This window comes from Thunnus maccoyii, chromosome 20 (assembly GCF_910596095.1).
Source record: "Thunnus maccoyii chromosome 20, fThuMac1.1, whole genome shotgun sequence".
NCBI classification, from domain to species: domain Eukaryota; kingdom Metazoa; phylum Chordata; class Actinopteri; order Scombriformes; family Scombridae; genus Thunnus; species Thunnus maccoyii.
The window spans coordinates 16,228,026-16,241,172 of record NC_056552.1 but is presented as its reverse complement, the minus strand read 5'-3'; the positions used below and the strand labels follow the sequence as shown (position 1 = coordinate 16,241,172).

Sequence of the window (13,147 nt, the reverse complement as noted above, 5' to 3'; positions counted from 1 at the left end):
GAAGGGTTAGCTGGAGGTAAACGTCAAGGTCAAGGATTTGAAACACAGAGGGGGGTATGAAAGGCTGGATCAGCTCAATCAGGTGATAAATGAGTTGAAGGACAGAGAAGAAAGTTCCTCACACCGAGGCTGATGCGAAGACGTGAGAGATGAGAGAGAAACCGTCACAGCCAAGGAGAGAGGAAGGGGTCAGAGGCAAGAACACACAACCCAGGACACGACAGATGCGTAATTCAATTACCCCAGCCTCAAAATAGATTTATCCCCCCCCCTTAAATAGCATCGCCCTCCTTTCGAGCCCCATCACTTCCCTACCAATCACATCCACTGACAACACGCCATTGTCTCTTGGTGGGGAGGCTTCTTTTTTTTTCCTCTTCTTCTAAAATCGAAGGGGTGTTTTCTGGGTTACCCTCAGTCTAAAAATAGCACCAGCTGTAGATGTATAATGCAGGATTGTGGGGGGTGGGGGGGGGTGGTGGTGGTGGAGGTTGGGACTGGAAGAGAGCAAATGGAGGAAGAGCACGCCAGAGCCAGAAAAGGCGAGGCGTGCTCTGGAAAGTGGAAGGAAGAGATGTTATGAAACTGGAGACTTTGTGTGTAATGCAGGGGAATGCGGATGGAGCAAGTTGACAGAGTATAGGTGATGTGGTGGCAGGAGGGAAGGGGAGGGGAGGGGGGGGGTTAAGGGTAGGGGAGGAAGACCACGTCTAGACATTTAGCTGCCCCCCCATAGACTTCCTGTGATGCTATGTCCTTCCTGTGGTTCCTTACCATCTCTTCCTCACACTCCTCTCCCTCTCTCTGTGTGTATGTTTGTGTGTGTCAACCCTCTCGCCCTTCTCCTATACTTCCTTTATCAAACCTCCATTTCAGGCCTTGACACTTACCCAACGCTGCCACACCACACACCCACTTACGCACACACACAGAGAGAGAGAGAGAGACAAACACAAACACTGAATGCACATGCACGAAAAACAAATGCATGCATACAGATGGACAAAGATGCATGGAAACAGTTACTCATGCAGACAGACAGACAAGGAATGCACTCTCAGAGGCATGTAACTGCTCTGATCTAGTGGTGCATGTGGGGAAACACCCACCATTTGTGCAATGAGGAATGTAAGGTTTTATAAAAATGAAATTCTGGGCGTCATATCAGTGGATAATTCAAATCTGACTGAAAAATAGCACAATTACAGCAGCTAGAAATAATAATAATAGTAATAATAATAATAATAATAAAAAATACAGTTGTGAGCTTTCCAATTTGAACAATTTTCACACATTCTAATATCTCCAGATCATAACACAAATTGTTTACAGGCTACAAGAAAGAAAAAAATCGCAGTTATCATGGATAAAACGATACTTGTTGAATGTAGGTTAGACGCTGCATCTCCTTCTTCTTTTAGAGCTGGCCAATAAATGCTTTGTTATTAGACGGAATAAACGCAGAATAAAAGCCACCAAAAAAATACAGACATATACACAGACACGGTTAATACTCACTTGCTTTTGGTTCAGGTTCGTTTCGAGTGCGCGCAGAAACACGCACATCAAGCTTAAAAGATCAATCAAAATGTAGTTTTCTTTGTTAGATCGCTCTTTCTTATGATTTCAGAGAGTATCCAGTTTCTCGCAGGCATTCAGTTGATCTTTTTTTTTTCCTCTCCCCCCGATTATAATAAATCGAAATAGGATTGCGCGCGTCTGTTGCTGAAAATCTCGTTTTGACACCGTTATTGCCGAATGTTACTTATAGCTTATGGTCATGCTGATGATGGCAAGGGATGAGTCTTTCGGATGAAATGAAGCAGAAATCCCCCTGAAAACTGGCTCTCTCTTTTTTCTTTTTTTTTGCTATTTCCCTCGATTTCAGAGCCCCTCTCCCACCTCTTTGTTATTGCCAAAAAATAATTGCCAGCCTTTGTTACAGTGTCTCTACGCTTCCAGGCGCAGGGTGTAGCTACCATTCAGCTCTTCCTCTGTCTCCCCTTTTCCAAATGTTTCAATGGAGATGCAGCCTGTAGACACCTCTCTCTCTTTGCCTTTCCCTCTCTGTGCTTTCTCTCTGTTCCTTTGGAGGAGCGTCACCTTCTGCACTATTTTTTTCCTCAGACGATACATGTGGGCGGATTAGAGAACAAGACAGAGGGGTGGGAGGACCCCGGTGAATACAGAGGCTAATTTCTCATATGGCTGCTGAACTTCATAAATACATATGCTGTAAACACACACACACACACACCAGGGCAATAAGAGGGAATATTGTGTTGATTTATTGGCATCTGTTTAATTGGTTCTTTCTCTCTCTCTCTCCCTCCCTCTTTAGCCTACACAGCCCACACATGCACACTCTGCTGGACGGACGCACAAACACCATTTTGTCTACAGTCTCCCAGCCTTGACTCTGGCTTGGCTGACATCAGCAGTCATGTGGTAGCAGAGGAGCAGGTGGGTTATATAGCAACGTCTGGAGTAATATGTTCAATAATGATGATAATGGCAATAAGAAAAAAAAAAGAGGAGACACTATTTTGCTCTGAATACACTCCCTATCCTCACAGCAAAAATCATTTTAACAGCATATTTACATCCTTATAGTCCTCATATGTGAGTCCATAAAAAGTCAAAGAAATTATTTAACCTGTTGGCAAAACAATGTCATTAATTTCTGTAACATTAATGAAACAAGGGAGGCCACAGGAACAATTTCACCTGTATCTTTTATGTCTTGAAGGCTTATACAAACTTATTTATTTGGGTGCATCTGCAGTTCACAGAAAACCTCTGTTTTGAGCACTGCAGACATTGTGTTTCTTTACAGAAGGTCGTACTTGCCTCGGCCGCAGAGGCACGATGATCAGCAATGTTGCTGATGCACTTATCGACAGGGAACTTGAGAGTGAGTGCAACATTGCCTCATGAAAATTACAACAGTAGTAAAAGGGCAAAGGGCTATCGCTTAGGTGCCTGCAGCATTATCCTTTGACCACAAAATGTTCTTGTCAGAGCAGAGTGCGGAGAGAAAAGAGGATGAGTAAAGGAAACATGGCAAGATGGGAGTTTTTTGAAAGTGCACTGAGAGGAAGTACAAAGGAGATTATGTTACTGTTAAATTAAGAATTTAAAGTGCAAAAGGTTTGCTTGTAAATAGAAGTCTAGAGAAGACTGTGAATTCATTATTTTTGCCTACTCACTCTTTTCCAAATACAGACAACATTCAGATACCTAACTTGTGTTCAGACTGAGGAGGAAAACCATATGAGCAGACAAGATAAGGTCAGGTTTCCATGTGCTGTAAGGCTACAGTGCTAAACACTGAGTCATTGCTCTTTCCTTCAAAATACCTCATTCGTCACAAAAAAACTTCTATTCTGTAAATCCTATCTTTCAAGAATTCTGACAGTGAAAAAAATGGGAATTGTGTCAGCTGGGAGACTTATTGTTCTGGTAAAAATGCCACAAGATTAAAGGTTTGATTCTAACAGCAGCTACTGTATAAACAAGACACTGAACCCTTTCCTGATCATTGTAAGTCACTCTGGACATTTTCCTTCTTAAATTCATATGTAAATATGAAAGTATTTTGGGACTTCTCAAGCTGCTTTTCCTCTGTACTGCATGTGTAACATTTAAAAACCATGTCACTCTGACCTCACATGGCTCATAACTAATAAGTACAAGGTTTAGGGTTGTGCTCTGCACTCCCATGAAACAATGCATAACTCTATTCTGTCTTTAAGCAGTTCTAAAAGAGTACCCAGTAGCCTTCCAGCACATTCTGAAAGAGGTTTTTATACATCTGTTGTAGTCAGCAATTGTGCTCTTTATGTCACCCTACACATGAACCCTCAGAGTCACCAAAACAGATAAGCAGGATGTCATCCACAGAAAGAAGCGAACAAGTGTTTCTTTACTTTTTAGTCTCACGACCAATAAGTACAAGGTTTAGGGTTGTGCTCTGCACTCCCATGAAACAATGCATAACTCTATTCTGTATGTAATTTAAGCAGTTCTAAAAGAGTACCCAGTAGCCCTCCAGCACATTCTGAAAGACGTTTTTATACATCTATTGCATTCAGCAATTGTGCTCTGGATGTCACCCTACACATGAACCCTCAGAGTCACCAAAACAGATAAGCAGGACGTCATCCACGGAAAGAAGCGAACAAGTGTTTCTTTACTTTTTAGTCTCACGACCAATAAGTACAAGGTTTAGGGTTGTGCTCTGCACTCCCATGAAACAATGCATAACTCTATTCTGTATGTAATTTAAGCAGTTCTAAAAGAGTACCCAGTAGCCCTCCGGCACATTCTGAAAGACGTTTTTATACATCTATTGCATTCAGCAATTGTGCTCTGGATGTCACCCTACACATGAACCCTCAGAGTCACCAAAACAGATAAGCAGGACGTCATCCATGGAAAGAAGCGAACAAGTGTTTCTTTATTTTTTAGTCTCACAACCAATAAGTACAAGGTTTAGGGTTGTGCTCTGCACTCCCATGAAACAATGCATAACTCTATTCTGTATGTAGTTTAAGCAGTTCTAAAGGAGTACCCAGTAGCCTTCCAGCACATTCTGAAAGAGGTTTTTATACATCTATCGCATTCAGCAATTATGCTCTGTATGTCACCCTACACATGACCCCTCAGAGTCACCAAGACAGATGAGCAGGACATCATCCACAGAAAGTAGCTGACAGTGTTTCTTTATCAACCCGCATAAATACTGAATGTTCGACTTTGTTCTTACTAAAAGGGAACGTTAGTCAACACAGACACATCCAGAGTCAGTCTCTTGGCGGCAGCATAGTGCAGCTCATGCATAAGGAAGTAACAAGCAGCAGACCTGAGGAGACACTGTGCGGTCAAGAGAAGATTCTCAAGCACTGACAGAAAGAAAAAACAGCTCTGTGATGACATCCTCAGTCTCTGCAGTTCATTTTCAGTAAATGTTATCATTATTCTATGGATGGACACTGAACGTTGTGTATGTATTATAAAAATGAAAAGAGATTACTATGTATTTACTGTATACAATATATTTGCACAGATGGGGTAAACAGAAAGGTCTGCTGGCCTTGAAGATGCAAAGACTGACTGACAATGAGAAACTGGTGGTTCAATAATCTGTATTGATGTTGTTCATCACTAAATGACACAGTCACATGTTCAGAAATGAAAAATGTCCATTCAGCAATGAAACCTAGCATGATTTTCAGGCCTGTGATAAATTTTACATCCAGTTGAAGGTGGTTGTCTCAAGGATATAAAATTGGTTTTGGTACGACAACAAAACAAGATCCGCAAATCAAATAGAGTTGCTGTTTATATGCTGTGTGCTCTGAAACCCCACAGACTGCACAACAAATGTCAATATTGACTCTGATCACTTTCTGAGACAGAAATGGTGTACAGTAGTCAGGAAGACTGTAATTTTATTGAATTAAGTGCCATGTTAGCAACACCGGTAATACCTCCAGTCCACTCATGAGATTTGTTTGATGAGCAGCTTCATCATGCAGTGTTTCAGGAAATATTTTCTACAAATCACTTCTATTCTCTTTTGAGTAATTAACCGACTCATTAAATTAATTGAAAAGACATATTGTATTATTGTGAAAATGAAACTTAAAACTTGATTATATTTTTAACATAGCCTTACTGACTTGTATACATTCCACTGGGTGGGATTTTTTGTGGAGTCTGCAGTTTTGACACACAATGCTACATGATGTTCTTCCAGACTCAAGCTGATATTACAACCGTATAACACAGGCCTGAAAATCATTCCAAAAGTCACTACAGTAAGGGCATCGCCATACGAGATGGAATGTTTTGGGCTTATTTGGGCAAAAATGAAATTTGCAGTCAAGTTCTAATTTAATAAACATGTTCTGTTCTGTTTGCCATCACGATGTAAAGTCAGACAGACAGCAAGTGGATGGATGGACACATGGATGAATGATGATTACAATGTTGCATGTTATATTCTGTGCAGTTTCTCAGAGATCAAATGGCTTTCCAATAAAATCATGCCTTTGAATAAAGTCGAATAATTACTTCTTTTTTTTTAAATTTCCATTTACTGTAACCAGATTTCCTGAAAATGTTGGGTTAACAACAATAAATGAATTTGGGTTGACAGGACGCCCCTGGTCCTGAGATTACTGTTTTTAGCTGCAGCTGAGGTGTTTCGAATATAGAATAAAGTTTGGATAACTCTTTTATCAAGGGCATATTAAATTAAGAAAACGTTTTTTGATTCAAAATATTATTAGTGTTAAACTTCTAACTACTACTACTGTTTATAATCTATCCCTTCACAGTATGAACCAAGTCATTTTTTACCTTGCCCCTCATAATTCATCTCTAAACCAAATTTTGAACCACAAATCAGTTTCATAAGTATTTGTTATTAGTTAGTGGGTGAATAATCATTAATTTTTATTTCAGAAAGCCAGAAGTGTGTATTCTTAATGTTTCACATCATTTGTTTATGGTGAAAACCTTTCACAATCATTTTTCCTTGAAACAGTTTTAGAGAAGTGTTGAATCAACACTGTCGATTGAAGTTCATGATAATTTTGGATGCAATAGTTAGTGGTGTTGTTGCATTATACCAAGAGATGTGACTCATAGGATATTTTGTCCACCCTCAGATAAAAAGGAAGAGAGACGTTGGGGAAGTTGCAAATTGCAAACAAATAAAATGGTTAAACATATCAGTCATTGTCATTTTGATGTTAGCAAGAAGTTTTCCACTTGTAGCGTTCATGAGTATTATGTCCAACCTTTAATGTTTGATTTCTGTCTAGATTCCCTGGAAGTGGTTGCTATGCAGGTATAGGCCGTGTCAAAACTGAGATCACTGTTATATCAAAGCAAAGTCAACCGAGCCGTTTCCAATGCAGTGTAAAGTTCAGATAACTCTTTTTATAAAGGCTATATCAAATTTAGGAAATTGTATTGATTCGAAAGCAGTGCTTAATTTTTAAAAATGACTTCTTTAGTCTAGAAACAAAACTAAACCATCATCAGCAATAAATTTGCTATAATTTATCAAAACTTTAACTAGTTTGTGACTCATTCTCTTCACCCAGACTGAGTTGTATGATGAATGAGTCTCTTAAGCCCCCCTCCTTAAATGGCTGCTATTAGTTTGCATTATTAATCAATGTTACAGGCATTCAGTCTCTCTAAGCACAGAGAATCCCTCTTAGGACAAAATTCCAGACATAGTGACCTCGTTATAAAGACAGAAGACCAACATCATCATATTGACCCTTAATTTTTTTATTCAGTTCCCTGTAATTTCTCGCTAAACTGCTGATTTTTAGTTTGCCGATTCATTATTGTGAATTTATCACCCTTCGAACTAAACTCCAAAATATGATTTAAAATATCAAAACCCTAGCAGCTTCTATTCTCATAGAGGTCTTGTGGTTGTCTGTGTTATTATTATTGCTGTATACTGCGTTGAAAATGTTTGTACTGTCTACCTCAGTCTGCTCCCACTAGGTGGAGACATACTGCAGTTTTGGTTACACAAATGTGAAATCCAGAGAGGAATCATCTCTGCTATTCTGCTGCACTACAATCATAACACAGCTGTACTCCAAACGCCCAGAGTTATACAGAAAACAAAATCTTACAACTGCCTTGTGTCAGCAGATGAGTCCATTCCTGTATTCAGATTTACACAGAGGTCTGCTGTTTTTGTTTTCATCTGCCTGAGGCCTTCACAGCATCTGACCAAGCTCCATTTAGAGTCTAATTTAGAGTTTAGAGTCTGCAGACCAAGGGCATCGGCTTCATTTCAGCGAAGTAGGGCACACTGTGCATCAGCTGCTGGCCAGCAAATCACATTGACATACTGTTGGCACACAAGGAGCCTAAATCCCTTATTTTGTCACTATTGACTGAAGCAATGAAAAACAAATGTACACAAAACAGGGATTCAGTTAAATAAAATTGAATTTGACTAAAACAATGGTTAAAACTTGGTTGTGTGATTTTTTCTTTAAATGCTGTATAGATATATAGATATATAAAGATACCAAAAGCATATTTAAACAACCTAGACAGGGTCAAAAAAGTGTCTGAGAAAAATATAGAAAAAAAGTCTTCATTCATCAGAGGCCTCCAGAGTCTGATCAAGCTCGATAACTTGCCGTAGAAGTGTAATTTAGAGCCTGTGCTCTTCAAACCAAGGGTGCAGGTTTAATTTTTACTGTGAGATGGGCCCATTCTCAATCAAACATGAGCAGCAAATCACATTTACTCTGGACCCTCATTTTATTACTGGAGTTCTAGCATAACACACATATTTATATCAGAGGACTATGTAGCTATGAGAACCTCTGATCAAAAGAGAAAAGACAAGTCACCATATTAAACTGACCTATCTGATTCACTGTTGATACTAAAAATATGTGAAGCACTTTGGAAAAGAAACAAAAAAAACCCCAAAACAACATGACGTATCTGTTTCTGTTGATGCATCTGGGGTCATCTGAGAGCGTCTGGAGATGTGTGAAATCAAAGGTTTTGGGTGTCATGTTGGGCAAACTCTGGCATTCGTGAAGTAGTAAATAATAATAAATGTGTCATTGTAAACCAGCATCACCCTTTCAAATCGCATAAGATGTTACTGTGCTGTGAAACAGAAAGATTGGTCATAAAAAGCTAGGAGCACAATTTGGATAATGCATGCATCAATTGACAATGTGCTTCTTAGAGAGATTAGTTTGGCGCGCAATGCTGGACAATACTGACCTTGGATATGCCAGTGGTTTCACTTCTGTCATTGAAAACAACTATCACTAGTGAGGTGATTTATGAACAATAAATGCAATATGCCGTAGCTACATATAAAGAGTTTCTCTTGTGTTTTATTCATACTGTACCTCCACACATACAACTTTTAAGGCAACCAGGAATCAAACTATAACAAACCAACTCAAGAGAGACCAAAGTTCGAAACAGACAAATTATAAAATACTGGAACCATAAAGCAAAAATATTATGCTGATGCAATGTGTGGGTGGTATCGCAAAAATGACTTTGAATTCTCAAGAGCAATGCAGGTCTGTGTCCATAGAGGAAATCTGATTTGAACACCTGCCTCCGATGCTGGGAATAACACTTTGGGGAAATGATGTCTGGAAATATCTAAGGAGGAAATGGCTGAAAGGATCAGTGTAAATACAGCTTCCATGTTCTCTCAAATGTTTAAATCCCTGTGTGAGTCACTGCTGGCTTTTTACGTAAATCTTGGCAAATCCGCAAAAACAATCAAGTCTTTTACATCCTGGAATGCCCTGTCTGAGGGGTTCAGACTGATGAAATCACTGTCATCACCTGGTAAAAAACACGTTTTTTAAGAAAATCATTCATTTTCATTGGTATTCTTCATGGCTTGCTTGTTTTTCCTCACTTTGTGGGACAGTTGTGATAGATCTTACATAAGCTCATGAGTGTCGTAATTTTGTCAGAAGTGTTCAACATCTGCTTGTGGTTTCTTTCTCTTCTGAAAACAAACAGAAACCTCTGATGATTTCAGTCAAGTCCGCTGTGATCAGGGATGATCTGTCCTCTTACAGATTGCTTTTGCATTCATAATCCCATGAGATGGTTGCCCTTGTTCTTGGGAGCCTTGGGCTTTCTCTCACTTTTCTTATTTGAGTCTTTGTCCTTCTGACTGGTTTTAATATCTGCTTCCCACTGTTTTTTCACCAGTGTGTACAGCCTCATGGTGGCCTGTGCATCTTGGACCTGGAAGAGAGGAAGGGTGAAGTATTCTTTGTAATTTTGTGCACTGATGTTTTCTAAATCAACTGCTACTAATGCAGACTATAAAATATGTGGTTTTAGATTTAAAAAAAACAATAAGTGAGAGTTGTGATGTATCAATGACTTACGGATGAATGTTCACCCTGTTGGACCTTGACATTGAGTATTTCTCTACAGAGGAGTTTCAGCGAGGGTCGACCACTCTAAAACAGGAAAATAATCACTTAATATACAACAGCGATTCTCAGGATTGGGTTAGGGTCAACATGCACAAGGTTTGTCAATCTCACAAGTACCTTTACAGTCTTCTTAAAGGGTTTATACTTCTGAGTGTCCCGGATTTTCTTTTTTGGGTGATCCAAGAGTAAAATCTGTGCAACAGGAGTTAATAATCGGTTTATAAAAGTTTACATTTATTTGAAAATTAGACTGGTTCCATCTCAGACATTACATGCAGGTTACCTTTAAGTCATTGTGTATAGCGTGTCCAACCACTATTCTTCCTCGCAGGATCTCAGCAACCTCCCTCTGCACAGTCTGCACATCCTCTCCTGCAGAGTTGAATCGTGTGAGACAAACATGGATGATAAGCTATTGCATAACAGTACAGACAGATCATTTTAAAACAATTAATTATACAAATTTCCGTTTATACCACAATTGTATGCACCAGTTAATTTTATGACCTACCATCTTTGATGTCCTCTGGTCGGATGCCACTGACAGCTGTCCTGTAGTCTGTCACCTTCTCTGTCGGTTTCACGTATTTGTCATAGATGCATTTCCCAAACTGGTTCACAAGTGACACGCGCGCCAAGATGCTGTCCTCCCCATCAGGACCGACTCCCACCATCTCGCAATCGATGGCAACAGCTCTGGTGAGGCTGACGGTTGCCACAGCAAAGAAGGGGATACGAGAAGACAGTCGTCATTACTTTGTCGTCATGTCAACCTGCCTGAGGAGGTTAAGCTGGGAAGACCTGCTCTCTCTGCTTTTGTTACACATATTTTCAAAACTAATTTTGTTTATGTCTGTCTTCTGAACTGGACTGCTTATATTATCTTTAAAAGGCGACATGTTTTCATCTCAAACATGTCTTTGCCAACCATTTTCAAAAGCATGAATTCACATGCTGTGTGGCCAGAAAATGAATCACAAATGCAAATATGAACATCATGAAAAAGATCAATGGCATTTGGTTGTTTTTTTTACAGGAAGATGCTGCCGTTTGTCAGCAGACTCTTAAATCTTTGGATGTAGAAACAACAGCACTTACACAAGAGATGTTGCCATACATGGCAGCTATTCCTTTAATATCTCTGGCAGTATTTGGTCATTGTGGGCAATGTTGCAAATCAAAGAGCAGGCCTGCTTTATGGTTTTTGCATCAATGTGATGAAGTAACTTGATATGTCAGGTCTTTATTTGGTGTATTAGCCAAAAACAGATGTTCCAATCTAGTTGTTAAATGCATAAACAGTTTCTCATTTGTCTTTCCTGGAGATTTACTCTGTTTAGTTTAGTTTTAGGTCATTTTCAGGCTGATAGGAAAAAAAATGAAAACCAATGACTGCTTGGTAGGTATAAAGAAAAAAGTCACATTTAACAATCTTAACCACTATAGAAAATAGCTGGCAGCAATGTTAAATAATCACTAATTGTAGTGCATGCACTTTAATATGCAAAAACAGCAGTATGGTCCTTTAGAAGTGCAGGCACAACATGGCCACAGTGTAATATTGACAACACTGTAACTACACAGGGGCCAACACTGAATTCAGGTCACACACGACTCATCCTTTCAAAGAGATATAGTATGTTTATGGCTACAGTTTATTTATAAGGAATTAACATGAATGAAAGCATTCTGACCAATATTAGTTTTAAGTTATTATAACAACCTGTCAGTCTGACAATAAAAGTTTATCAGTATGACACAAACGCTCCATAAACTCTCTTGAAGCCCATCCGTGAGGCACAGACAGGACACTGAACGGGACATTACTCACCCCTCAAAAGCTCTCTCCTTAACCAGGACGCTTTCTGGGTCCTCATTTTTCCAAATGCCCTGCTTCCTCCTCATGATCTCCGCTGCCTCTGGTCCCACCGTCGCCTCAATGTCATCGGGGTCTACATCATCAAACCAGATGTCCTCTCTACAAGAGAGATACAGAACAACATGAAGTTGTGTACATTTTGCCAGAAGCAGAAGCCATATCTATGACTTATCAAAATGTAAATATTCAAGTACAGTATACTTACTCTGTAGGTTTGGTTTCTTCCACCACAGATTTCTTTTTCTTGGCTGCTTGCTCACTGCTTGACTTATTTGTGCTGTCCTTTTTCCTTTTCAGAGCAGCAGACTGTCTCGTCTCTGAGACAACTGGAGCTTTCACATCCGCCCGAGAGTCCTTGGGGACAGAATTGCTGCTAATGGTTTTGTGCTTCACTGTTTTTCCAGGATCTGTCTGACTGGGACAGGCATTGTTCTTAGAAATATTTTTGGAAGATTTGTTTTTAGCCTCTACTTTTTGCAGAGCACCATTGTGATGTATCGGTGTCGCCGGCTGCTTCTTCTCAGGTGGATTGGCCTTTATCATCTGTAGGAAATTAAGCAAAGTTAGTGAATGTGACATATATATATATACTTTTTACCAAGCTACAGGAACAAACTCAACTCTTACCTCTTGTAACGTTTTCCAGTTGGCGGAGAACTGTAGGGAATCTTTTGGAGGTAATATCTGTTGAGTTTGGGCTTTTTCTTTATCCTTGAGAGGAAGCTTCTTTTTAAACGGCATTTTTTTCCAGTACTTTTTTTTCCTTTTCACTGCGTTATTTTCCTTTGTAGGTTTTGGATGTTGTGATTTAGCAGAAGAGTTTCTTTTCTTTGCTTTCACCTTTGACATTATGGCCACTTTCGGTGAAATCTTTTTTACTATTTGTTTTAAAATAGGTGAAATGTGTTGGCCCTCCTCAGCCACGCTGTGCTATCAGGAGCCCAGTCACTTGGTTGCCAGGTAACGTTTGAAAAGTAACGGTCAATACTTCACCGAGAAATGTTTTCCCCGCGTAGGTTTACAGCCTGGTTCCGCCAAAGCACAGAAATTGTGCTGATATTTTCCGTCACTGTTGATAAAACTGTCCAGTAGCCAACCTCAGCTGCCCCAGAGCCATGCTGCAGTGTGTATTTCCGAAGCGTGTAACAGCCAAATGTCTCCGGTAAAAACAGTGAATGTTGACACGAGTTCGTCAAGCTAGTTAAATCTCCCAAACAATTGAACGACAACGGCGTAAATTTTTAGACTATTATCCACTTCAACTTATATAATGTATTTA

General features: G+C 39.6%; 2 protein-coding genes across 7 annotated transcripts in view; both read right to left on the bottom strand.

The window, feature by feature from the left end:
- LOC121886620 (potassium voltage-gated channel subfamily C member 1-like) overlaps positions 1-2,164 on the bottom strand; it is a 52,079-nt gene extending 49,915 nt beyond the window's left edge. For all 6 annotated transcript variants that reach the window (XM_042396757.1, XM_042396760.1, XM_042396762.1 and 3 more), the window contains exon 1: positions 1,519-2,164. The gene's annotated coding sequence lies outside the window, so the exon portion shown is untranslated. The remainder of the gene's footprint in view (positions 1-1,518) is intronic.
- A 6,725-nt stretch (positions 2,165-8,889) lies between these two features.
- Positions 8,890-13,001, bottom strand: rexo4 (REX4 homolog, 3'-5' exonuclease). Its single transcript, XM_042398454.1, has 8 exons — positions 12,496-13,001; positions 12,074-12,411; positions 11,821-11,967; positions 10,501-10,694; positions 10,273-10,361; positions 10,107-10,181; positions 9,939-10,013; positions 8,890-9,792 (listed from the first exon to the last, which is right to left on the bottom strand). The coding sequence occupies exons 1-8, from the start codon at positions 12,715-12,717 to the stop codon at positions 9,634-9,636; spliced, it is 1,299 nt and encodes a 432-aa protein (XP_042254388.1). The 5' UTR covers positions 12,718-13,001; the 3' UTR covers positions 8,890-9,633.
- Positions 13,002-13,147: the final 146 nt, after the last annotated feature.